Source organism: Falco cherrug, chromosome 8 (assembly GCF_023634085.1).
Source record: "Falco cherrug isolate bFalChe1 chromosome 8, bFalChe1.pri, whole genome shotgun sequence".
In the NCBI taxonomy this organism is placed as follows: domain Eukaryota; kingdom Metazoa; phylum Chordata; class Aves; order Falconiformes; family Falconidae; genus Falco; species Falco cherrug.
Genome location: NC_073704.1, coordinates 5,852,715 through 5,876,712, shown reverse-complemented (window position 1 = coordinate 5,876,712; position 23,998 = coordinate 5,852,715). Strand labels below are relative to the sequence as shown.

Genomic DNA, 23,998 nt, shown 5'->3' with positions numbered 1-23,998 from the left:
ACCCAGCCCATGACACACCACATCACTCGAGACAAGGCTGCTGGGATGAGACAGACATGCCTGAGCCCCTGCAGAGGCTCTCTGTGCCCCGATGGGCTCCTCTAGCCCAGGGAGAGGGACCACCACCACGCTCCCGAGGGGCAAGGAGGCAGAAGGGCTGCAGGAGCTGCCAGCCCACATCCCAAGAGAAACAATGTCATCCAGCTGAGTCAACAGCCCATGCCTTCACTTTTATTACAACCAGGTTGTCCCCTTACATTTAAGCCTCTTGCATGCCAAAGGGAAAACGTCCAATATTCTGCAGATAATGGGACCAGCCCCACAAGTTTTCCACACAGAAGTCCAAGTCCCGTGCCAGCCGCTTTATGAGCAGGTAGGTGCCACCCAGTCCTGCCACGGCCATGACAAAGAGCCCTCGATTAATTATCTGCAAGTGCAAAGAGAAACCCCCGGCATCGTCAGAGGTTTGCTTCTACCCTGCAGCACCAAGTGAAGTCTTCACGCCTGCACCCACCTAACAACATCCCCCACCAAAGCCCCCACCCAGCAGCTGAGCAGCGCTGGCACGCGGGATGCTCACAAAGCTCATGGCACAGGGAGGATGGGCACCACCACTGACCAACCTTTTTCTGCCATTTCCAGCGCTGAAGTGCCTCATGGTAGCGAATTCTGGTGAAGGTCACCTGGGAGGGTTGCAGGAGCACATCACCACCTCAAAGCCAGCCAGGAGGAGCTCACGGCGGCTCAGGCAGTGGGGACCAAGGTGCTGGCCTTACCATGGTGTACAGCGGGACGATGGTGGAAGGCATAAGGGTGTGGAGGAAATTGTCTACATGCTTCCGAAAAATGAACCATGTTGAATTTACATGCTCACGCATCTGTGAAAGAGCAACAGTCACCCCTTTGCAGGATGCCTTGGCTCCCCTACATTTTGCCAGCTCTCCCACTGCCTCTCCTGGGGCTCACCACAGGGATCAGAGCCTCCCCAGCCCCAGCGATATTCCCAAGGAGCAATTTGGCTAAAGTCTGCCACGGTGAGAGCCCTACCAGAGTCTTGCCAGAGACCTTGCCCGCTGCATGCATCTCAGCAGAGTGCCATCGCATTGCACAGCCCACAGGACCACACGCCTGTGTGCAGCTCACCTACCTCTATGTAGTTGTACATGGCTAAATCTGAGATCGCGTGGTCATCTGGCACCCTCAGCCTGGAGAATTCGGGGAGGCAGGCACCTGGGAGAAGAAAGCGGCAGCTCACGGGTACCCCAGCAGGGTATACCCAGCTGCCTTCAGCTGCAGAGGGATCCCCCTCCGCTCTCTCTCCTCCCAGCCATCTCACTCACCAAGGTCATTGTGGAATTGGTCCATTAATTCATCAAAGACCAGACAATCCTCAAAGCCCTGGGAGGAAAATTAGAGGGTCAATAGGCAGAAGGAACCACGCGTTCTCAAGAAGTGCTCTCACAGATGCCTAGCTAGTGTGGCTGTTCACGTGTGCAGGGTCCCACTGACCACAGCTTCAGGGCAGGAGTGTTACCCCAGGCCACTCTGCCAGGGGTCTTGCAGAGAAATCCAAGGGTTGCCTTTCCCAGACCCCCCTCCCACACAGTCCTCTGCCCCACGGGAAGATGACCCCACCACCCTGTCCCCTCTCCTGCCCAGAGGACAGCCAGTTCCTAGTGAAGCAGCCGGGTACCTGAGGGGAGCTCAACACCGGCCAAGGCAGAGGACATCAGACTGTGGGGACAGGCCAGCCCCTGATCTCTACGGAGCTACACTCTAAAACCAGGCATTTCTGGGTGGAAAGAGTGGGGACCCAGCTGAGATGGCCCAGGGCCAGCCGTGAACTTACTGCATTCATGCCCTGCCCATAGAAAGGCACGACGGCATGCGCGGCGTCTCCCATCAGCACGCAGCGGGAAGCGAGGTGGTAGGATGAGCACTTCACAGATATCATGGCCTGGGCTGGCAGCAAAAAGTAATCGTGCTTCAGCTCTCGCCTTCAGGCAAAACAACAGATACTTCACTTGTGGGACCACAAGAGACCAGAAAAGCAAGTCACGCCCCACCCAAGCTCAGGAAGCCGGGGCCACGGGTACCGGCACCATGCAAAACCCGAGCCTATTCACTAGGCAGTTTGTGCTCAGGAGAATGTGGAAAGTCAGCCGGCCTATTTCATTAACTTCCCCTGGGGAGCAAATATTTTGTCTGTGTGTTTTAAGCTCTGCACGCAGCTTGACTGTAAGAGCGTCATCAACAGCTCAGTCTTCTAACAGCGAGCACTGGTGGATGTCGGTCACCATAGGAAGGATACACCGGGGGCTATCGGAGTTTCTATGTTTATATGAAGTCCTGCGATACAGCCTCCTTAAGAGGAAACTGTGAACACAGCAGAGACCCTTCGTATCAACCAAAAAAAGCCCATAATAGGTAGCTACGTTGCAAAGCAGAAGCATTAATAGGCTGGAGCTCCCACCATCTGGAAAGGCTCCCCTCTGCAGGAAAACGAGGACACACTGAACAGAGCCACAGCCATCAGGACCTGGGAAGGCTGGTCCCGGTCCCCGCTGCCACCAGGGTCCCCGGGAGGAGCAGGATGCGCTGGCTCTGTCCTGCTGCACCTTCTGCCCAGCAGGAGAGGGTGCCCGCTGCCCAGGGAGCTGGGGACCGCCCGCTCTTGTGTCTCACAACCCTGATATTCGTTCTAGCCACACAATCAATAAGTGTCAGTCTTTTGCTTAGTCAGCACAGCGGGTCGTTTTGGTTTTGATTTGGGTTTTTTTGCCAAGTCCAGATTTTCTCAGTCCTTCGCTAAAATGTCACTGTTTGCGCAACCCAGCTCTTGAGCAGCGGGACTACCTGCATGCTGCTGGTTTCGGCACGCAACCCTTACCTGCGCTCTGGCAGAGTCGCTTTGCTCACCCACCTCTAGCACCAAAACCCCACCGCTTATGAACAGCTATTCCATCCCTTGAGTTCAAAGCCTTCAAGAGCACTACAAAAGCAGCGGGAGGTGATCTGCTCTTTGTGGCAGGGATTGCGCCGTGCCTCCAAGGGGCAGAGCGGTGCTTCAGTGCCGCTCCGTCAGAAACTGCCGCGGGATGGGTCTGCATCCCACTGCTGAGCTTGTTATCCCAGTGCTGATGCAATGCAGACCTACAGGCAGTGGGGACCCATCCCAACAGTGTTTAAAACCTGTCACCAGGACCTCAAGGCTAGGTGGGAATGCGTGCCCAGCTTCGTGGCACTGTGCTGATGAGCCAGAAAGGGAGATGGGAACACTTACTCTCCAATGAGGGGGATGGCATCTGGGAAGTAGGTCTGGAAAAAATCCAGCACTTGCTCGCCCGTTGTGAGCTTCTCAAATTCCTCAAAGGGCATGAAGAGCGTGCAGGTGAAAGACTTGTCCTGCCAGCCAGGGAGGAAGGTCAGAAAGAGGCCCAGAGGCCATGGAGAGCACCTGGAGCAGCAGCTCAGTGCCCAGCCTGTCACCCATCAATTGCAGCAACCCGCCTGCAGCAGGGATGAGTGCCCGGCCATCCCGTTCCCCGTGGTGGGCTTGCACATGCTGGGGGCAGGCAGAAACGGGCAGCACGTGATCTGCCAGCATGGGCATGGCATGCTGCCCTGGTACTCCCGTGTCTAGTTTATAACATCCAGCTGGTTTTTGGGGGGCTCGGCTGGGCTCAGACGTGGGGGCAGAGAGAGGTGGTGCGGGTATCTGCTCAGGGCTGTGAGGCAGGACTGGTTCTGGGGGTCCTGTCCTGCACTCCCCAGGCTGTGGGACACCTGGCACAGGCTGAGGGTCCCTCCTGGTGCCTAGTTGGCCCTCCCAGCCCCTGCCATGTGCCTGTCACTGCAGCCAATTCATCCCCACAAGCTCCATCCCATGCCCCAAGGGAGTGTGGCCATGGGTTATCACCATGTTGGGCAGCGCAATCATCATGAAGGTGTTTCTTGGCCAGATATGGAGGTAGTTTGGTTCCATGGCAAACTGAAAGAGAAGGAAAATTGCCTTGTGTCCCTGCCCTGACCTGCTCAGCTTGCACAGCCCAGCCACTGGTTCCCCTCCACACCAGCACACTGGTCCCCATCCTTTATACCATGAGAAGACACAATGACCACACAGGCTCCCTTTCTGGTCCCTGATGGTTCAGGTAGAAACAAAGCAAGGGCAAGAGGAAAGGGTAGGAAAGACAGGCAAAAAATCTGCTGGTTTGCAATGGCTGATGTCCTCACAGAAATGTTCCCATATACCCAGGACCTCTCAGAGCTAGAGTTAACCCACCACTCTGGGGCAAGCTCTCTAGGATTTTTTTAGCCAGGTTCCAAGACACTGCATCCACCACTGGAAGAAGAAGAGATGCCTGCCTTCTCTTAGGAAAGCTTTAATCCCTTGACTGACCCCAGGTGAGAAATTAGTTTCTCTAGAGCTGCTGTAGCAGAGCCACCATGAGAGAAGAGCAAGGTGTCCCACCTGCAAAGGTGGGAGCAGACCCTGGGACAGGCACACTTACATCTCCATCCTTGGGAGGGATGGTCAGCTCCATATAGCCGTGAGGAATGTATTCATGACTGTAGTTAAAGCGTGCTTGCCTCATGAACTGCTTTCTGACTGTTGAGAAGGCTCCATCACATCCCACAATGAGATCGTAGGTGACTTCCAAGGGCTGCTGGTCGGCTCTGAAACCAAGAGAGTCCCTTAGACCAATCCTGCCGTAACTCCAGGCCAGCTCAGCACATCTGGCTTTTGCAAAATGCCAGGGTCGCCTCCAGCATTATTAATCTTCTAGGGTGAGGGAATATTGTCTTCCACTGACTGGGACGCTTAGCGTTAGGTTGAATAATTATCCTGTAGGTTATCAAAAGCACAAGTCTGCCAGATCTACCCAAGAACGCAACAGGCACTGCACAGGGATTTTTCTTAGATATTTCTTAGAGCCTGCATCCCCAGGCAGACAGGGGACATGACCAGAACTTAACACAACTATGAAACAAGGTCATTAGCTGCCCTCCCTGATAAGCAATCTGTCCCTGAAAACCAGCACAACAGAGCCTGGCACATTTATTCCCCGCACAGGTCAGCGAGCGATGCCTAACCTACAGCCAGGGTGCTGCTGCTGCTGGGGGGGTGAGTAGTGAGTTGCTTAAATTTTTTTTCAGCCTCCCCATGAACCCTGTTTTCCTGTTTCTCCTTTCCAAAGCTGACACGGAGTTCTGCCCGCTCAGTAATAACACACTAGTTTCAAACCGAGATTGCTCAATTGTTTGAGGTTTTATGAATGATTAAGCAGAAACTAACAGAACACAGCACTTGATCCCAAGCTTGCGCAGGGATTACCTTTTTATGGTTAATGTCCCCAACTCTGCATTGCACCCCAGGAGCTTGTGTCCAAAGTACACTTTAGTGTTGGAGTACTTCTCAGCAGCTGTGAAAAGAAAAGACAACTAAATGTAGAGGCTTGTACTGTGACCCCAAAAATATTTCCAAGGGATCCCTAAATTACAGGGGCTTTTGGCATTACAGCAAATAAATTGTTGTGTTGAGTGACGGCTGGCAGGCAGGACACACTAGGGCTGTGCTCGGTCAACTCTGGTGACAAATATTTAAAAAGTGCAAGGAATGCCGCAAAGTTTTCTTTCTTCTCCTCACTGACATGAGTCATTGACCTGTTTCCACTGTCACTGCACTGTATTTCAGGACGGGGTGAGGTGTCTGCAGTCAATGGGAAATTTGGCCTGGCCTGATTACATGCTTTGCCACAGTGCTCCAATTTCTGACTGTCTGTACAATCAGGGGTTGTGGAAAATGCTGCAGACCATGGCAAGGGTAAGGAGGTATCTCCTGCTTTGGCTGTGGAGTTTTGGGAGCAGATGCCGGTGCCAGGAGCTGGGGAGTGGAGGTGGCTCCCACTCGATGGCTGATGTGGGAGAGCCGCATGCGCAGAGAGGCCTCGGAGGACTTGTCTGAATATTCTTTTGCATCAGACAAGCAGCAGGGAAACAGCACCGATTGTCTTCTCAGAAACACAGCCAACTCACGTTCACGTTTTCTGAGAGCCAGGTTATGCAGAACTCACGGGCAAAGAGAGCTGGGTGGCCCAAAGTCTCCTGCGTGCGGGGCAAACCTTAAATCCTCGGTGAATGGGGTGTAAAAGCGTTTGCAAACAGATCTGGCAACCTACCTGTTAGCAGCTCTCTGTTTAAGTTTGCTCTGTCCACAGAGAGGATGTACTGCAAGGCAAACAAACACGGGGTTCAGGAGGCATTGCTGAAGGATGGTCTGCACAGCCAGGTGGGAAACACCACCCTCTCCAAACTACCCCACCAAAACCAAGGGGTCACGTAACCCCGTCCCACTCACAGCATCCTTTCTAAGAGCATGAGCCCCAGGCTGTCCGTCACACAGAGATACACATGCTACCCAAGAGCCCACACGCGAAGCATCTCTGCAGCGGCATCATGAGACCAGTACCTGGTTCTTCTTCCCATATGGGATGGAGTACTTCTTCCCTGAGGGTGTGTGTATCCTCCTTGCCCACATGGGAATGCCTTTGGTCACAATCTGAAATGGAAGGGAACACAACCCAGCCTTCTGGCCCAAACTGAGATGCCAGGGGGAGGGCACAAGTTACCAAGCACCGAACCCCCTGCGCACTGCACTCTGGGCACAGTGGGATGCTCCCTGCTCATACCAAGGTTGTTCAAGTTACCGGGGAATATTTTACAGCGCTGTCAATGCCAAGTCACTACATTTTACTGAGATTACTTACAAGGCCATTCTCATAAAAATCAGAGGGAAATTATTTTCTAATAGAAGCGAAATGAAAAGTCCCAGGGTGCTAGATGGGGCAGGTGATAACAGCCAGTTTACATGCTGGTGCCACAATATGAGCTGTCGAAGCCTGGGCTCCTCCACAGGGACCCTGGGGCCAGGAGATGCCACCACTGCTAACAGCTGGATGTTGTGATGCAGAGGAGCACTGGGTTCTGAGCCAAGCATGCGTGGATTTCAGGGGTCAGCCCAAAGCTCAAGGTTTTGTGGGGAAAATACAAATCTGGGCATGTCACTGGGGAAACCAGCCCCCTTTACCGCATCCTGCTGGTACTCCAGCTCTTTTGGGAGCTCACCAGCTCCTGCCCCATTTGCTCTCACCCTCTAGGAGGGAGGGGAGCACGGCGGGAAGGTAAATGCTGGAAGGTGTTGTCTGAGTGATGGTCTCCCAGGGAAGCACGCTGTACCATGAGCAGATCCCAGCTGCCTGGGTCAGGGAGCTGCCCCCAAACTGGGGGACATCCCTGTTGGCAGCTGTCCCAGCAAACAGTGGAGAGCCAGGCTGCAGGCGTGCAGTGGGAGAGGTCTGCCTCCACCCTTACAAAAGCAGGGCTACCTCTGCGGTGGCACCTGCCTGCTCGGGGACTGGAAGGGAGCCTGTCTATCAGCAGCTGAAGCCAACAGCATTTTAACCACAGAGACCCCACCACTGACAGACACTGCCAGGGTACCTGCTCTTCCATCCCCACAGCTCGGAGGGCTTGGCATCCTCTGTGGGACAGGGCTAAGTTAATGCTTCTGCCACGGGTAAAGCTGGCCACACGGATATCTGTACGGAAAGAGGAGTTGGTTATGGAGACACAGATACTGATACCACAGCCTGGTGCAGGCAGCATCTCCCAAAATCCCTGCAGTGACAGCAGGCAGGGCAGTGAGGAGTCCCCATCCCCCTGATCTGCATGCAGAGAAGGCAAGCATCAAAAGGCACGTTCAGCTGTCAGGAGGGCAGCTGAGCATCTTCGAGGGCTGCTTCCTCCATGCCACCTCTAGCCTGGAAGAAGCAGCTGCAGCCAAGTGCTGCAATGGGAATGCTGGATCCTGATGGTGCTGGAGGGCACGTTATCACTAAGCATCATTTCCCCTCTAAGCAAAGAGCACCCTGGCAGCTTCTGCTGAGACCCGTCACTGTTCACATGGAAATGTCTCAGCTCTGGCCTGTTCCTCCTCCAAATGCCCTCACTTAAGCTTCCCCTGTTGTCCAGCCAATGTGTGTGGCAGAGCCTCATCCCAATGGCTTTCAGGAGCCATGGGCCAAAAACAGGAGCAGAGCAGTGGGGACAGGGGCAGCTGGGAGCCGAGCAGCAGGACCACTGCCCCAACATCTGCCGCAGCCGGAGCAGCGAGCACAGAGACCACGTGTCAGACGGGGTTTCTCCTTCCCTTTGATGCCCAGTCAAGTTGAGTTTCACCATCCATGGTGTCATTCTCATCTGCTGTCTGGCTTGCCATCTCTGCCCAGGTTTCATTTACCTGCCAGCTGATAGACACTGAAGGCAAACAATTTCTCTGCCTTTCAGCCAACACCTGGGCTCCAAATCATCATTTCTCTGTTGTGATACCCTGTGGTGCTGAAGCCTTCCTGAAAGCACTTCATTTCTCCTTCTGCCCCTCTCGCCACCAGCCCTCCTCACCACCGTGGCAGTGGTTATGAGTCAAGTCGATGCTTTTAGCCCTAACAGAGATGCTGCAGCATCAACAACAGCCTTTGCTGCCAAACTTCTGACCCTGCTTGGTTCAAAAGCACTGTGCTATGATTCTTCATGCAGAGACCAGGTTTTGAAGGTGAGCATTTGAACTCATGTTTGAGCCAAGAACATAAAAAAGGGCATAATTTTAGTAGCTGAGGGGTGGGTTTCCTCCACACAAAACAACGTATTTCAAATGAATGCTCCTCCCCACCACAGGAATTAAAGGGAAGAGTGAAAAGAATATCCCCAAAGTGCCATGCTTTCAGATTTAATTTTCTTTCTGCAGTTTCAGTGAGCCCACACAGTTCCTGTTTAGCTTCTTCAAGGACTGTTATCAGTAAAGGGACAGAAACATATTGATAAAGCAGTAATGATCAGGTTGAACTTACCTTGTCTGGCTTCATAAACATCAACTTGGAAACCTCGTTTAGCGAAGAAACAGGCGTTTAATGCACCCACCTGTAAGAGAAGGATCAGGAATGGGGAGGTGTTTCACTAGGAGCTATATCACACATCACTATGAGATGCATCAAGGGAAGGCAGCAGTGAGGGGATACAGCTCAGCATATACTGGAGGATCCTTTGCTCAAGAACCTGAGGGGACTTCTTCCTGGATACAAGTCCTCTGGTACCCCTGATGCGCCTGAAGAGCCTCCAAGACAGAAGTCACCCATCAAAACTCATTGTATAAATTTGTACCAAGTTCAGGGCTTGTTTACATGCACGGATTGATTGCAGCACGGCCCTCCAGCCAGAGGCAACAGGAGCTGGTACAGGCAAGCTCCCTGCTCCCCTCCAGACTGTATTTATCTTCATCAATAGAAATCAGGGTGCTGCAGCATTCCGTTGGGAACACAGCACGGGATGCTAGACCTGTGCAAAAGCAAGATGTTACCTTAAAAAGGACAACACACCTACGTCCTGGTTGTTATGTAAATGGATGGCTGTCTTTCTCTTGTTTAATTTCCATCATTAATCACTGTCAGAACTACAGACTCTGATGTCATCGCCCTTTTCCAGCAGCATGGGGAACAAGAAGCTAATGGCCAAAAATTCTAAAGAGGTTTAGGTGCTGCAGTGCTTCATGCTGTCCTGTAGAGTCAGACCACCCTGCAAACAGTACTGCAGGAAAACAAATCTCCCAAAAAATTGGGCAGAGGAAGGGATTTCCTTTTAGCCTAGCACTTACCAAGTCTCAGTCCTCGCAAAGCATTTCACATCAGTGACTCGGTTAAAGCCAGAAGCAGCCAAGGGGCAGGAGGATCTGGCAGCCCAAATGAGAACTTGTTATTTAGTGAACCTGGGCACCACGGCTCCACCTCCCAACCCCCCTCCTCTGAGAAAAATGCTCTTGGAGGCAGGATTTTTTTGCACACAGTGTTCAAGGCAAGGTTAGCCACAGACACACATTTCACCTCTGGAGCGTCTCAGCAGCAAAGCTTTTTCTTGAGGGAAAGAGCCGCTCTCCTCCTACAAAGTCCTAGCTGCTCAAATGAGCCTTGCTGCTTCCTGCAGTGGGAACTCAACCAGCTCCTCTGTAACACCTCGTTATCTGAAGGAGGAATGATTTCTCAGAACCACAGAATGGCCAGGGTTGGAAGGGACCTCTGGAGATCATCTAGTCCACCCACCTGCTAAAGCAGGTCACCTAGAGCTGGTTGCACAGTCACATCCAGGTGGCTCTTTAATGTCTCCAGAGAAGGAGACTCCACAACCTCTATGGGCAGCCTGTGCCAGGGCTCTGTCACCCTCAAGGTGAAGTTCTTCAGATGGAACTTCTTGTGCTGCAGTTTGTGCCCATTGCCCCTTGTCCTGTCGCTGGGCACCACCGAAAAGAGCCTGGCCCCGTCCTCCTGACACTCGCCCTTGAGGTGTCTGTAGACATCGATAAGGTCCCCCCTCAGCCTTCTCCTCTCTAGGCTGAGCAGGCCCAGTTCTCTCAGCCTTCCCTTGTAAGAGGGATGCTCCATCCCCTCATCATTTTCATAGCCCTCCGCTGGACCCCTCCAGTAGTTCCCTGTCTCTTTTAAGAGAAAAACATTCCCTCCACATCAAAGCAATGCTTTCGCAGCTCTGGCTCCCCGGAAAATGCAATCACACAGCAGCTAAATTGAGTTTCTTACCAGACCACCACCGACAATGGCGACTCTTTTCCCCCGTGGGTCACTGGGCTCCATCACCGGGGCAGCCACACAGGTCGCAGGGTCTTGTTGCTGTGTCCCGGCTCCCTGTCCTGCTGTGTTGCCCTCGCCAGCGGGAGGGGAAGGGAAGGATATGGACTGATGAGTGACATCTGCATTTTTCTCCCCTGGTTCATATTAAAGTTTAACTCCCAGCACAGAGACTGTAGGTGAATGAGCCTGGCCACGTGGCCAGCCGCGCTGAGCCTTTGGTGAAGGGATGTGACTGTGGTGTTATTCATCCAGGCCTCATTAAAAGGTCTCTTTTGAAAATTGTAAAGCAACTCTGCAGTCTTCAAGAACCTCCTAACGAGACATGCACAGAGCATGAGGAGAATTTGCATCTGCTGGGCTTTTGCTGCTGCTTTGCTGGGCTGCGACTGCAGAGGCAGCAGTGGGGTGATGCAGGGTAACTCCTGAAGCCTGGCAGGCATTCTCCTGAGGGCGAGATGTGAACCACACTGCTACCCAGGGGCCTGATCCCATCTATGAGGGCACCTTTTGCCCGAGGAAGCTGTGTGTGGCTTGAGCATTTTGGAGCATGATGCAGAGCAGAGGGTCCATGTCTAACCTCCAGAAGCTTTCAAAGTCTTGGATGAGGCTGGGAGGAGACATCTCTGAGAGCACCATCTCACATGCCCATCCTTGGGAGGAAATGCTCTGCTGAACCAACGCTGCACACAGCAAGCTTGGAAAAGGGGGGATCAAGTTACAGCCTACACACAATAAATAAACAGCAGCAAACCCACAGACATTAACTTGCACTAACTACAATTTATTGCTAAACCTGCAAAGCACAGCCCTAAACAGCAGATTTGTCTCAAAGGAGCAAGAGCAAATCCCTGTGCAGGCACAGCACCATTCTCCATTACAGGTCCTGGGTGCAGAAAGCACTGTGCCACAGCCCCAACCTGCAGCACCATCAGTCAGCAGAACCCCCCAAGTAGTCCCAGGCCCAAGCTTAAATAGGACAGCTGGCCTTGGGGAGGGTGGGGGTCTCAGGTGCAGCTGGTTGGGGTCATTAAAAGCTACTAGTGCCCTAGTGCCGTGCCCAAATGAGTTGCTTCTGAAGACCCTCTGCTGGGCTTCTCTGATCTATGTGGCAGTGAATTGATCCACGCTGACACACACACACAGAGCAAACAAAACAGAGCAGAGGGGGCAAAGAGCAAGGTAAGTTTTACACAGTAAATAAATTTTCATTATTTGTTTTCAGAGCACAGACAGCACACCATTAGCTTCCAGCAGTGACATTTATTATTTGGAAATGCTCTCAGCACCCTTTGCATACTTGTCTGGTAGACTTTCCAGATTATCCCACCACTCTGGCTCACCAATTTGATAGCAGCACTTTAAGGTATGCCAATTAATTCAGGGGCTCCTGTGGATAACCCAGCATACAGTCGTGTAATTAAAGCTGGTCTGCAATGCTGCTTTCTGCAGGAGCAGCCCCAGCTGCCAACCGTGCACCTGCTCCAGAGGCAGAGGCAGGCAGGGGAGCATCCGACCCGACCTGTTAGTGAGCAGCACTGTGTGGCATGATAAATGGGCCACAGACAAACAGTTTTTCCTTCCTTCCAAGATGATAACATCAGCTTTTTGCTGCCAAGCCTATCTCCTTAGCTACTGACCATAGCTTGGCAAACGAGACTCAGTTTTCCCTGTCAGGGTCTATCTATGCCCAGCACAGTATCTTTTTTTCTTGGTCACCATTCTAAACAAAATTTAGGTCCCTGGGTTATCTTCATCACGTTCACCGACAAATCGCACCAGGCAAAACCAACATAAAGAAGTTCTCCACTTTATGAACAGGGGAAGGCTGGAAGACATTGAGAAAGTGCTACTAATTCATTGTTTGTCTTTCTGTATGAAACACAACCAGGCTGCTGAAAGCATGAAAAAGTGTCGCTTGATGAAAACTGTGAGTGGGCCTTCCAAGGAATCCTAAATTAAGCCAAAAAGAACAGGATAGCATGGGCTTGGATTAAAGCCTGCCCTCTGAAAATTAGTGGGAGAAACAAGGAAAGGAAAAGTGTTTCTGTTGCTGAAGAAAAAGACATGTCAATATCCAAGGGACAACTTCAGGATTTTATTTATTTTCTGTTTAAATCAAGTCTAAACCCTGATTATATGAGGGAAAGGTTGGGAAATCATGAAACGCATATACCTAATTCAGGCTGCTTAAATCGCCTTCCAGTAGCTCCTTGAGAAGGAAAGCTCGGGTAGCTTTGTAAATGTGAGATTTGGGAGAGCCTGAGAGTCAGAAGCTTCCTGGGGCTGAAAAGGTGGCGGGCAGTTAGCTGTGGGTAGGTGTTGCACTTCAGCGTTCAAACCCGCTGGCTGCAGGAGCAGATTTCTGTCTGTTCTCCTCCACTGAGGATTATTTATCCAAACAGTGCATGAAGACAACTCACGCAGGTAGGGCAGAGTGCTGGTCTTGAGGAAAATCCAGTGCCAGGGGGTAACTTGCATTTGGATCATTCCCACTCAGCTTTACCTCCATGGGTAGGTAATTACTGTAGGACAAGTATACCTGAGGATCACTTCAGATGATGAGGTTTGGTGACTAAACCCTCACTCAGGCATCCCGGGTTAGTTTCCATCACCCTCCCCAGGACAGCAGAAGGCCTCTTTGCAAGGGGCATTTCCTCGGTTTGGAAGTGAAGGGGACTCTCAGCCCCGGAGCTGGGTCATACTCACTTGCGAGGGCTCAGAGAACCCTGGTGTCAAGATTATCTCCTGCCCAGGGGCTGCTCTGGGCTGCCAGGCCTGCAAGACACTTTGGGTGGGTTTTCTTGATTCTGCAGAGAGATGGGCAAAAAAGCAGCAATTGCCTGTGGCTGGTCTGGGCTTGGAAGATGTGAGGAAACAACTGAACTAGCAGAAACAGGGGTGAGGAGACTACAAGTGCATGGTACGTTCATTCTGAACATCTGCAGTCTTTCTGCTGCTCACTTCTTGAACCAACGATGCGCAGCTTTACAGACAGACTGTCAATCAGACAGATTGTTTAGGAACTGTTCAAATCCAGATTGACCTCAGAAATGCTGTGGTCCACATTAGAGGAACACGTACTGTCAGTACGTGGGCCACCTGCAACAAGAAAAATGGCTTTGTTGTGTTTGGTAATAGCCAAAAGGACAGTGTAGGTGTGTTGGATCTCGTAGCTTATGGTGGACAGCAGCTGAAGGAGGGGAAGAAGACAGCTTAAAAGCCGTGACATCTTCCTTTGCTGATTTCAGCAAATGGCTAATTGCACCGATTCTGGAAGGAGCCAAAAGATCTTTGCTGGTACAGATTACAAATCCATGTAAAAGTGAAATGGGTAGAAATGTTTATCCCTTGTAATCCCATTAGGTAAATACTCTGTTCAGGAATGCAAGCCCCTTGTTAAAGATGGCCGTATAGATACCCCTTCCAGCAGGTCCCCCATTGCCTGAGGATGCAGCTGCCTCCATCTCATCCTTCTGTTCCCTAAGGCTTTGAAAGAGCCGTAGCACGGAAATAAAAGCCGCGTTCTCACCAATGCAACAGTAAGTCCCTGTGCCAAAGTCCCATGCCACCTCACCCCCTCTAGCAATGTGCATTTCTTTACCAGCTTTGGCACATAAGAACCTTCTAACACTGCTGCTTCCATGCCTGCCTTCTTGCCTGTCCCCTCCTGACGTACTTGGCATTCGCACCGCTCTCTCCGGGCTCAGACCTTGCCCCACTGGCATTCGCAGGAGCAGCCTAGTTCCAGCACCAGTCCCAGTGTGATGTGCTCACACCTAGAAAGCTGGCAGGGACGAGCTCAGCCATCGCAAGGAAGGCACAGGCAAGTGAGCCCCTGGAGGCACCCGCCACTGACCTCTGCTAAGGACTCGAGGGCTCTGCAGACCCGGGCGCAGCCTGGGGACAAGTCCATCCATTCCTGCTCCTGGAAAAACACCCCAGCTGCAAGCACAGGCTTATCGCAAAAGCTCAGCTTTATTTCTGAGTACTCCCCTCCCTTTGTATCATTTTTCTTAGTGAGTGGTGGTGGTGGGTTGTTCCAGGAATTTCTGATTAGCATGTCTCAGCAGTGTTTTAAGAATATAAATCCTGCTGGGAATCTTAGTGCTGTAAAATGCACGCAGACCTTAATTAGCAGGTGTCTGCTGGGTTCACAGGGAGACCCCAAACGCAGGGTACCAGCCACGGCAGAGTGGAGCCATGCAGCATCGCTGGGGGGTGGCTCTGTGCAGCAGGAACACAGCTTGCTATCATTTGTAGACTTCGCCTGCTCCTCATGTTTATTACACAGTAAGCAAGGGTTAATTACTTGAGTTATAAGATTGAGTGTATCAGATCATCACTTAAACCACCTCAATTCCATTGTTGCATTAAAGGCAATATTCAGGGCTGGCCTTAGTGAAGAACCAAGAAGGCATGGGATTGTCTGGTCTGCCTTGCCACCCCACCTGCGCAGGAAGGATGGACTAAAAGTTTACATCATGGCTGCCTGTTTACTTACGTAGCCATGGCAGGGAGTGTGCTGCCGGTCCTGGGATGTGCCATGGATGTGGATGGGAAGCCCCCATGGGGCACTGGGAGCATCCCGGTGGGAGGGTAGTGGTGATGGTGGTGCACCACAGGTAGTCTAGGCCTGTCTGCTTTCACAGCCAGGGGAGCAGCAAACTGCAGATCCTTGTTGGAGAGAGAGAAAGGGCCACGTGTGAAATCTGTGACCCCACGGGAAGGGTCTGTGGCTGAGGGGCTGGGTTCCCACTAAGCCACCCCTTGGCAAAGGGAGTCCTTCAGCCTGTGTATGGGGATGAGTTTTGCAGGCTCCAGTATAGGAGGTTGATTTCAAATTTCACCTGGTATTCAGAGGCACTCAGACCCCACCCCCCCACCTAGTTTATTCCACTGCTCTATGACAGGGAAACGCATGGTGCCAGGATGGTCTGGGGAGGGAGATGGGGACCAGGGGGATGCACACTCTTCCTCTGCCATCTCCCCTTAGATGTGGGCTTCCCCGCAGAAAGCTGCAGATGAGTCTGCTGGCTCTCCCTGCACCACCGTCTGCCCCACTGCAAGGTGGAAAGTGTATTCAAAACTAGAAACTGCAAAGTTTAAGGGAAATAGAAAAGGACTTCCGTCTGAGGCAGCGCTCGGCACAGCTCCGACATGGGGAAGAGCTGGCACTGCCTGCCGTTTGCACAGCACGTCCACCCTGAAACCATGGCGGAGGAAGCCAGCGGGCCCCTCCGTGTGCCGGGTGGCCCCGTGGGATATCGGTGCCCCGAAAAGCGAGAGCTGGCAGCTGCTGTGGGAGGCTTTCTGTCCAGGGCAGCCGTTTGGTCCCAACAGGTGCAAAACCCCATCAGCTCCCTCCAGGCCATGGGATGGGCTGTGGAGGAGGATTGCATTTCCTACCCCTCCGCTAAAGCTGGGGCTCAGGGGCTTTTAAGCTGTTTGTCGCTTTTGCAAACAGCCTGTAGGAAAAGTGCGAGCAAGCTGGGCAAGTACTGCAGAAGTGTGGGAGTTACTGTCTCAGCACCTGAGAACCTCAACATCTGAGCGAAAGAAAACAAATCTTTCTTACAGTACAGGGACAAGATGTAGTTAGCCTGAAAAAGGAGGGGTAGGAAAAGTCCAAGGGAAGTTTTTGCAACACTGAAACATTGCCTCCTCCCCAAAGATCAGCTGTCCTTGCTTCTTAGGTAATAAATGCTACAGAGTAGAAACCAGAAATACATTTTTCCAAAGCACTTAAGGATGCTAAGGATATCACTTTGTTAAAAATAGCTCAGGAATTGAGCATCTAAGGATATGTTCAAAATTACCTACCTCTTATCAGGCACTGGACACGTTTTGGAAAAATCCCTATAGGGATCTACACACCAAAATACCTTTAAGATCTATCCTTTCAGAGCTCGGTAGCCATTGATTTTCGGAGAGGCAGGAACTAGAGCGGCGGGGCTCCAAGTACAATCACAGAATCTGTGCTTCAGGTCTAGCAAGTTTGAAACTGCCAGCTCAAATTTTACCGATTACAGGATTTGTAACACAAATACTCCCCTGCTGTTTGCAGCAAGCGGACCTGCAGCAGCAGATGCCCAGTGCAGATATCTTCCGTGCGTAGTCTCATTAGTGGTTCAACAGTACAGGCCAGATAATTTTCAGAGCTGGAATGAATCTACTTTGCACTTGTGGAGGAGATATTCTTCCATGAGGTCCTTCCACAGCACTTACCGTGGTAAAGAGGCAGGCTGTGCTTTCTGGTGCAGTGGGTTTTAAAGATGTGCACAGATGTTGTATGGCCCAGCCTTTCCGCATGTTTCATCCAGTCCCTGCACCCTCCCAAGGGGATCAGCCATTGCCTCGTGTGAGCAAGGATGCCCTTCAGACTGGTGTGGTTACCTGCTGTGCATGCTGGAGCAGGGGAGAGCTGGTTCGAGCAGGCTGTGCGAACGCCATCGGTAGCAGAGCCTTCAGCATCATGTTTTGCATGATGATCTGGTGCATCTGAGCGTTCTGCATCAGCATCATCTCTACCATATCTGGGAGGAGGTCAACCCAAGGAAGAAAGTAAGAGCTTTATCAGCAACAGACAAGCAGCAGAGGCATCTGGGTGAGAAATGCCCTCCAGCATACAGACTGGTCACTGCAGCCAAGACAAAGCAGCTGAAAGGGACACGTGAAGAATATTAGCATTATTTGCACAGGCAGTGCAAAATTAATGCCTATGCATAATGAAATCATACCAGCTTTCCTGTTGCTCCTCCCTCCTACAAGAAAGATGCTGTTGCGCACCTTCTGTCTGATAATTTCCCTGCAACCAGCTCTGACTACGTTGACCGACAGGCTGGAGAAGGGCTGAGCACTAGAGCTCTTGCTTACTCCAGCGTGGACCCACTGCTTACAGTGCTCTCTGTTGCTTTGGCTCACGATCATTGCTTTCCATCTGAGAGGTTTCCTCTACTTTACACGATATTGCAGTGCCACCTTGAGAGTCCGCTGCATGCACGTTAGATCTGCTTACCATCATCTCTGGGTCCTGATCACAAAGGACCTTTGCAGTGTAACTAATTCACTCAGGGTGGGGGGAGAGGAAGGAGGGAAAAGGTAGAGAAAAAGAAGGAAAAATAACATCAAGGCAACTTTCCTTTTTGTCTTTAACTGGTCATACCAAAAGGAGCATACATGTATCAGCTTCAGAAAAATCATGTGTGAATTGCGACTATTTTGTTTATGAAAACAAACTCCAATTCAAAAATCCAGACGCTTAGATAAAGAAAGAGCTGAGAAATATTGCAGTTTCACAACTGAGGATTTCTCTGTGGGATGAAGAAACCTTTGGCTGAACGCTGAGTCAGGGAAGTCATCCCAGGTTTTTGGTCTTGTATTATTTAACAGTAGCATCCACCTATGTTTAGAAACAAACTCTTTCCATTGGTATTGCACTATATTTGGAACAGCACTCTCAACAGCTCTGTTTTGTTTCCAAACACGGGGCATAATAAAAGCCTGTTTTGTTCTGAGGAGATTGAGCAGCAGGTTAAGAGGGAACAAAAGAATAAAACCAGATTTTAGAAGCCTGTTTGATAATTCTGGAATCATCCATGTGCACGAGTTTGACCTTGGAATATTCCTCAGTGCCATGGGCTGAGCTGTTTTGCTTTCCCAAGCTTTCCCAGCAGCTTAACCTGGTTTTATTGAGTTTGTAGTCCCTTTTTCTTCAGTCTTAGTGATAAAAGTCTGCCTGAAAGCCTCTCAGAAATGGTATCTAGTCCATTTATGGACTGCAGTTCCCACAGCAGCAGCCCCGTGATGAAAAAGCACATCGCTAACTAGCTTGGATGCTGTCCCGTGCCCCCTTCCACTTGCCATGGCACCTTGCCTGCCCTCTCCAGGCCTGATGATGGAAGCTGGCTGCTAGACAGGTTCATTACCTTCTTTAATGCTTCCAGAGCGGGGGGCTGCAAAAGGCTGGGCAGGGGGGATCTGTGTGATCAGCGGGGATGGCTGAGGTAACTGCTGGATGATGGTGGCAGGCTGAGGCGGCATCTGAAAAAGAAAGGAAAATGGAGAAGTTGGGGTTGGTTTTGGCCAGCTCCCTCATCTTTGGGAAGGAAAAGCAGTGAGTATCATCTGCCTGGACTTCAGTAAGGCTTTGGACATTGTCTCCCATGAGATCCTTGTGGAGAAGCTGTTGAGGTTGTGGGCTGCATGAGCAGACAGCGATGTGCATTGGAAACTGGCTAGGCAGCCGGGCCAGAGCGTGGGCAATCCTCCCACAGCTCTCGGTACCTCATTCCTATGGTAAACCATTTACACTGTTCATTTTGTCCCTTACTTGTAAAATGATTTCCCTTAGTCTTGCCTAGGGCGGTAAAGGTCCCATACAACAGCAAGAGATGTATCTTTGGTGGGATGAGTGTCTCCATACAGCTGCCAAGTGGTTGTTGTCTCAGTCTGGCACAGCGCCAGCAGTGTGTCCTAGGAGAGAGGATCCTTACCGCCTGCTGGATAATCCTTGGTGGCTCCGCTTGGGAAGCTGGAAAAGGTATCTGGTAGATACGCGGAGAGGCAGATCGGTGGTTATGACAGTGTCCTCCAGCTGGTGCAGGGGGCTGTGAAAGCTCTTCCAGAAGGCGCTGCTCCTGCAAAATCAAGTATCTTCTTAAAGAAAACCTGGTGACAGGAAGGCAGACAGTATTGTTATGCTCTCTGGACTAAATGGGGATTAGCCCCTGGGAGCCCACGGCAGGGCAGGGCGCAGCCTCGCTCACCAAAACCCTGCTGCAGACACATCCAGCACTGCTGTGTCTGACAGGCAGACCACAAGCGACCACTGCATGAAGGGAAGCACTCAACCGGTGCCTGCACAAGTACAAAGACAGTTTTTCTTCCTGCATATCTTGAAGCCATACAGTTTTCAGCACAAGGGAGAAGGAATGGAAAAGAAGTGAAGAACAAACAGCCAAAAGTCTGGGAAAATGTTTTATTAATGGTTGGTACCCTCCACAAACTAGGAGTAAGTACCAGGCACGATTGTCCCTATTTCAGCGGCATTAAAAATCCCTTGTTTGCATTTTGGCACTACCCCAGAGAGCTTATAGTACAGCAGTTCAGGACAAATAGCCCACCAACCAACTGCAGCGGGTGCAAGCATCGTTAGCTGCAGTGAGGGAAGGCATCCTGCTCTCTGGCCCCTCTCCCTGATTAACTGGCCCAGCCTCTAAACTCCAAACCAGCAGAGGACTGAACACTGCTCAGCCCACAAATTAAAGGACGGGAAAAACCTAAATCCACATTGGCAGTGGATGTACAGATAACCTGACCCTTTCTGTTGTTTCTGTCCACAGAGAGAGCTCTTACCCTAAGCTCCTGCAGCAGATCTTTCCTTCTCCTTAGGGCGTTTTGGAGCATATCCTCCTGTTTGTTCCCTGGAGGAGGAGAAGTCCATTATCTTCTCATAAGATCACAGAGACAGAGCTGTTATAGCACTTACATTATGAGATTAATTTTGGAAAACATGTTATAAGATAGCTTGACTTCTTCCACAAAAGGCTTTAGGCTACTTTTCTTGTCAAATCCATGGACAGACAATGACTTTATGCCACAGGCAGACTCAGCTGTTCAGCAGCTTTACAAAGGCAATGCGCCTTCTCTGAAGAGAAACTTTTCAGATTGCTCTCTAAAGCCCCCTTTTAACCTCCTGGCTTAGCAACTCATTTCAGCCTGGAATTTTCTACATTTGCTTTGTACATGCAGGCGATGATCATGCAAAGTATAAAAAAAGTTTGTTGTGAAGTACCAAAACAAACACAGTTTTGAATATCAACTTCTCTGTTTCTTTTTTGTTCTGAATCAACTTCCTTTTCGGTTCTTCCCACATGCTGCTGATTTTGAATTAGCTTGAAATGAAAATCGGAAAGAGTGTTTTCAGATACATTGGAGGCACGCCTGGCATCTGCTCTGAAAAGCACCACTTTGTATTTTGAAACTCTAAGTTGTTAAAGGGATTTATGATTTCTGGCCACAGCACTGAAAATTTCCAACTCTTGGTGCATCAGCTCAATGAATATGAGCCCAGAGTACAATCTAGAAATATTACTGATCTCCTACTGGTAGCCTTTAATCCATAGATAATATAATTATAAACACTGCATGTGCCATGCAAAGAAATGAATGCACTGCACGTAGTATGCGTACCTTCCATGGGAGTGTTGTTGAAGGGAACACACTTGTATGTGATATGTCACCACAGTCTTTGACAGGGTTTGGTAAAGACACAAGTTATTTTCAGCTCCGTTACTTATCAACTTTTAGCTGGTTCACTAGCTTTTATATTGTCTAAACTTTGGAAGTTTTATAAGCACGCTGGATTCCTAACTTCTCAGCCCAACCCAAAGTTAGGATGTAACTGCACATGTATGTGTTTCTGGTAAAATGGTTTCCCAGCTTTTATCAGCACAACCAACTCAACCAACTATCAAGACCAACTCTTTCAGTATAAGGATTTGTTTCATAAGCTGAGTCACATTTTTTTACACTGGAAACCATGTTCTGGTCTGCACAAGGCTGCGTTGGTGAGCTTCAAAGCTGCAAAACAGCATTTGTAGTGGAGTGTTCCTCCTGCCTGGCTCCCTCAGAGAAACACAGACATCCCAATGACTCCTTTCCAGGATCACCAGAGCCAAGAGTACAGCTGGACTGCAACAGGGGCTTAGTACTAGGTACAGGAGCTAGGACAAATAAGATCACCAGTATTTAGCTCCAGCTGAACCTGCATCCACGGCTGAGAGGCTGCAGAAGACACCTGGGCAGGAGGTCATTCCTACGTCAGTGCTTGTCTGGTGGATCCCTTCCCTTTGTTGAAAAAAAACAGTAGAAGAAATCCCAAAGATAAAGTGTGGATAGCTGCACAGCATAGCAAGCCTGCTCTTGCATCAAGGCCGCTAATATTCACCAGCTTAGTTAGGACTGAGACGACTATAGAGACTGACATTACTGCACGAGCTTCGCTGGAACTTGCATTTTTACTGCTTCTAGTCCCCAGGGCTGCATACAGGTGTAGATACATAGGCTGAGCTGGGGCAGCACTGACTCCAGTTCAGAGTCTCCCTCCAGTCCTCCAGACAAAGTCCCTGTCACAGACACTAAGACAAAGCAAGTTCTGACTACACAAATGCCCAGCTACTGAGCGTACAACTCAGTTTAGGGAGGAGATGTGATCATCTGGTATGACCTAGTGAGGAACTCGTGCCTGAGAACATCATTAAGCCCTTTCTGTATTATGTCCATAATCAGAACAAATGCTTCTCTTTTACTTGCAGTTGGGAGAGGTGACTCCATCTTCTCTAGGTTCTCTTCATTTTCTAGTCTCTGTTGGCAGAACCACAAAAAGGACTGGTTATGAGTCAGGCAGCAAAGCTCACAACAATTTCCAAGCCTACCTTGCAGGGACAGGTAACGGATGTCAGATGTGCTGAAGGTGGAGGAACAGGGCTGAATGGAGACCTCTGGGTGTGTTTGTGTGCAGAGCCACAACAAAGCTATCGGGGCTCTGCTTCCAGCAAAGGTCTGCCTGTGTTTCACCAGGCACCATATCTTATGTGAACATAGACAAAAACAAAGACAGGGAATTGCCTTAAAACTGTCTGAGGTCCTCTTTACCCAAAATTTACTCCTAAACTTTGCCTGTCACAACTCAAACTGGTTTTGAGCTAAGGGGTGACATCTCCCGTAAGAGTGAAGTCTCCTTAGCTCTATTTTTAATTTACCGTATGTCCACATAAATGTGTACAATGTTATTTAAGAAAGCAACAGTGACTGTAGCACCCCTGCACATTGGTCTTCTTCTGCTTGTGCGAAGAAAGAGGTTCTCAATTGGCTGCAAATCCTCTTTGAATCTCAGTAGTAATATAATTATTTAAAATCCAACGTTAATGCTTAAACACACAAGAGCAAAAAGCAGAGCAAAGGTGACCACTGCAGAGTTATTCCCTTACCTTTTCTAGGAGCTTGATTTTCAGTCGTGTCAGGTGATCCACCACTGGAGGATCTGTCATTGTAGTAATCTCCTGGAAGAGTAGGCAGGCAAAAACTGGTTAAAAAGCTAAGCAAAGGCAAATAGGTTTTCAGTGGTCGTTTTTCCCCTTCCGTGATCTTCATAGAAGAATAAGAAAATAAAATAAAAGATTGTGAGCAATTGAGGGGAAAAGATAAAAGCTTCAATCTCACTCCCAGATAAAAAAAAAATAGCACAGATGTTCACCACAATGTCTCAGACGCAGCTTTTTCTGCCATTTCTTTCAATGCAGTTTAGTGCTGCAGGTTGCGATGGTCACAGGAGGGTAACTCAGGGTGAATATTTGTCTGTTCTTAGTGGTTGCTAGCCTTTCCCCAGCAGTGTCACTAGGCTTGGCTCTCTGTGTTGTCAGCGTCTTCTGAGTAGCTCAGAGTTTTGTGCCTGTAACCTGGTTGCTAAGTTTGTAGTGTCAGTCCATAATATAAACAATCTAATCTCCAGGTGTAGAAGCTTCTGTACCTTTTGTAAAGCAAATACCCAGCACATTAGTGGGCAAGAAAAAAAGAAATCTAAGCTAATGATTTGTTAACACAAGCACAATGCTGGGTGTCAGGTTATGATCTTGCTGATACCTGATAGCAACGTTTATCCCAGTGTAAGGTGCCCACTCACTTTTGATGTAGCCCTTTGTATGAGTTTTCATCACCAGCTAGTAACTAAAAACTCAAAAAATGAAGGAGCATAGCTGGAACTCATCTCCAGATGAGTAAAAGAGTAAAGAAGCTATGGTATAACACCCTTCTGCTTACCATCTCCCAAGCAACCTGCAGGGTGTCTCACTCTCCCAGCATAAAAAACAGGGCAACATTTGTCAATGACATCTGTAAAATCAACACGAAGGCATGAGAAAGAAGCCGAGTAACAGGTATTCATTCGTATTTTAAGCCTGGTTCTGCTCCTAGGAGAGCAAAGTTGCAACCCCTTGCTTACTAGGCGGCCATACCAAAACCGCAGCTGGAACAGCTGACAGATGCTTGTAGAGAGCTGTGTGGGAGCAACAGAGACCACCTCCTCCAGCTGTGTCCCACACGGCATGTGTGCGCAATCTGTCCTTAAAAATAAACAGGCTGGTAGTCACCGGAGAGGTTATAGAAGCTGGGACGTGGGGTTCCCAAAAATAGCTGTGCTGTTTTAGAGCTGGGGTTCAGCTTTCCTTGGCAGGGCTCGTCTGTGAAGGCTACACGGCAGGACAGAAAACCCTCTCACCTGCCAGCAGTTTTCCTGAGCAACAACT

General features: G+C 50.1%; 2 protein-coding genes across 3 annotated transcripts; both read right to left on the bottom strand.

Annotated features, from left to right (window-relative positions):
• Positions 1–205: 205 nt before the first annotated feature.
• Positions 206–10,828, bottom strand: KMO (kynurenine 3-monooxygenase). Of its 2 annotated transcripts, XM_005440486.3 has the most exons (15): positions 10,644–10,826; positions 8,910–8,979; positions 7,504–7,601; positions 6,473–6,562; positions 6,183–6,231; positions 5,339–5,426; positions 4,515–4,680; positions 3,920–3,991; positions 3,284–3,405; positions 1,850–1,997; positions 1,341–1,398; positions 1,148–1,230; positions 777–878; positions 624–683; positions 206–427 (listed from the first exon to the last, which is right to left on the bottom strand). In XM_005440486.3, the coding sequence occupies exons 1-15, from the start codon at positions 10,695–10,697 to the stop codon at positions 260–262; spliced, it is 1,428 nt and encodes a 475-aa protein (XP_005440543.1). In that variant the 5' UTR covers positions 10,698–10,826; the 3' UTR covers positions 206–259. The 2 variants fall into 2 exon arrangements, with proteins under 2 accessions (XP_005440543.1, XP_055573551.1); XM_055717576.1 differs by lacking the exon at positions 3,920–3,991 and having other exon boundaries at positions 10,644–10,828.
• Positions 10,829–15,191: 4,363 nt separating this feature from the next.
• Positions 15,192–22,756, bottom strand: C8H21orf58 (chromosome 8 C21orf58 homolog). Its single transcript, XM_055718333.1, has 7 exons — positions 22,685–22,756; positions 22,004–22,058; positions 20,049–20,116; positions 19,187–19,330; positions 18,620–18,734; positions 17,088–17,227; positions 15,192–15,368 (listed from the first exon to the last, which is right to left on the bottom strand). The coding sequence occupies exons 1-7, from the start codon at positions 22,742–22,744 to the stop codon at positions 15,192–15,194; spliced, it is 759 nt and encodes a 252-aa protein (XP_055574308.1). The 5' UTR covers positions 22,745–22,756.
• Positions 22,757–23,998: the final 1,242 nt, after the last annotated feature.

What these genes read in the sequence shown, in the direction of transcription:
- KMO (XM_005440486.3), bottom strand. Translation starts at nt 10,697, where the DNA reads ATGGAGCCCAGTGACCCACGGGGGAAAAGAGTCGCCATTGTCGGTGGT. An exon ending in CTGTGGGGATGGAAGAGCAG is followed by an intron (nt 6,563 to 7,503) that starts GTACCCTGGCAG and finishes CTTCCATTTCAG; the next exon opens with ATTGTGACCAAAGGCATTCC. An exon ending in TGATTGCGCTGCCCAACATG is followed by an intron (nt 3,406 to 3,919) that starts GTGATAACCCAT and finishes CCTGGCTGGCAG; the next exon opens with GACAAGTCTTTCACCTGCAC.
- C8H21orf58 (XM_055718333.1), bottom strand. Translation starts at nt 22,744, where the DNA reads ATGACAGATCCTCCAGTGGTGGATCACCTGACACGACTGAAAATCAAG. An exon ending in AAATCAAGCTCCTAGAAAAG is followed by an intron (nt 22,059 to 22,684) that starts GTAAGGGAATAA and finishes TTCTGCCAACAG; the next exon opens with AGACTAGAAAATGAAGAGAA. An exon ending in CTCTGGAAGCATTAAAGAAG is followed by an intron (nt 17,228 to 18,619) that starts GTAATGAACCTG and finishes ACCTCCTCCCAG; the next exon opens with ATATGGTAGAGATGATGCTG.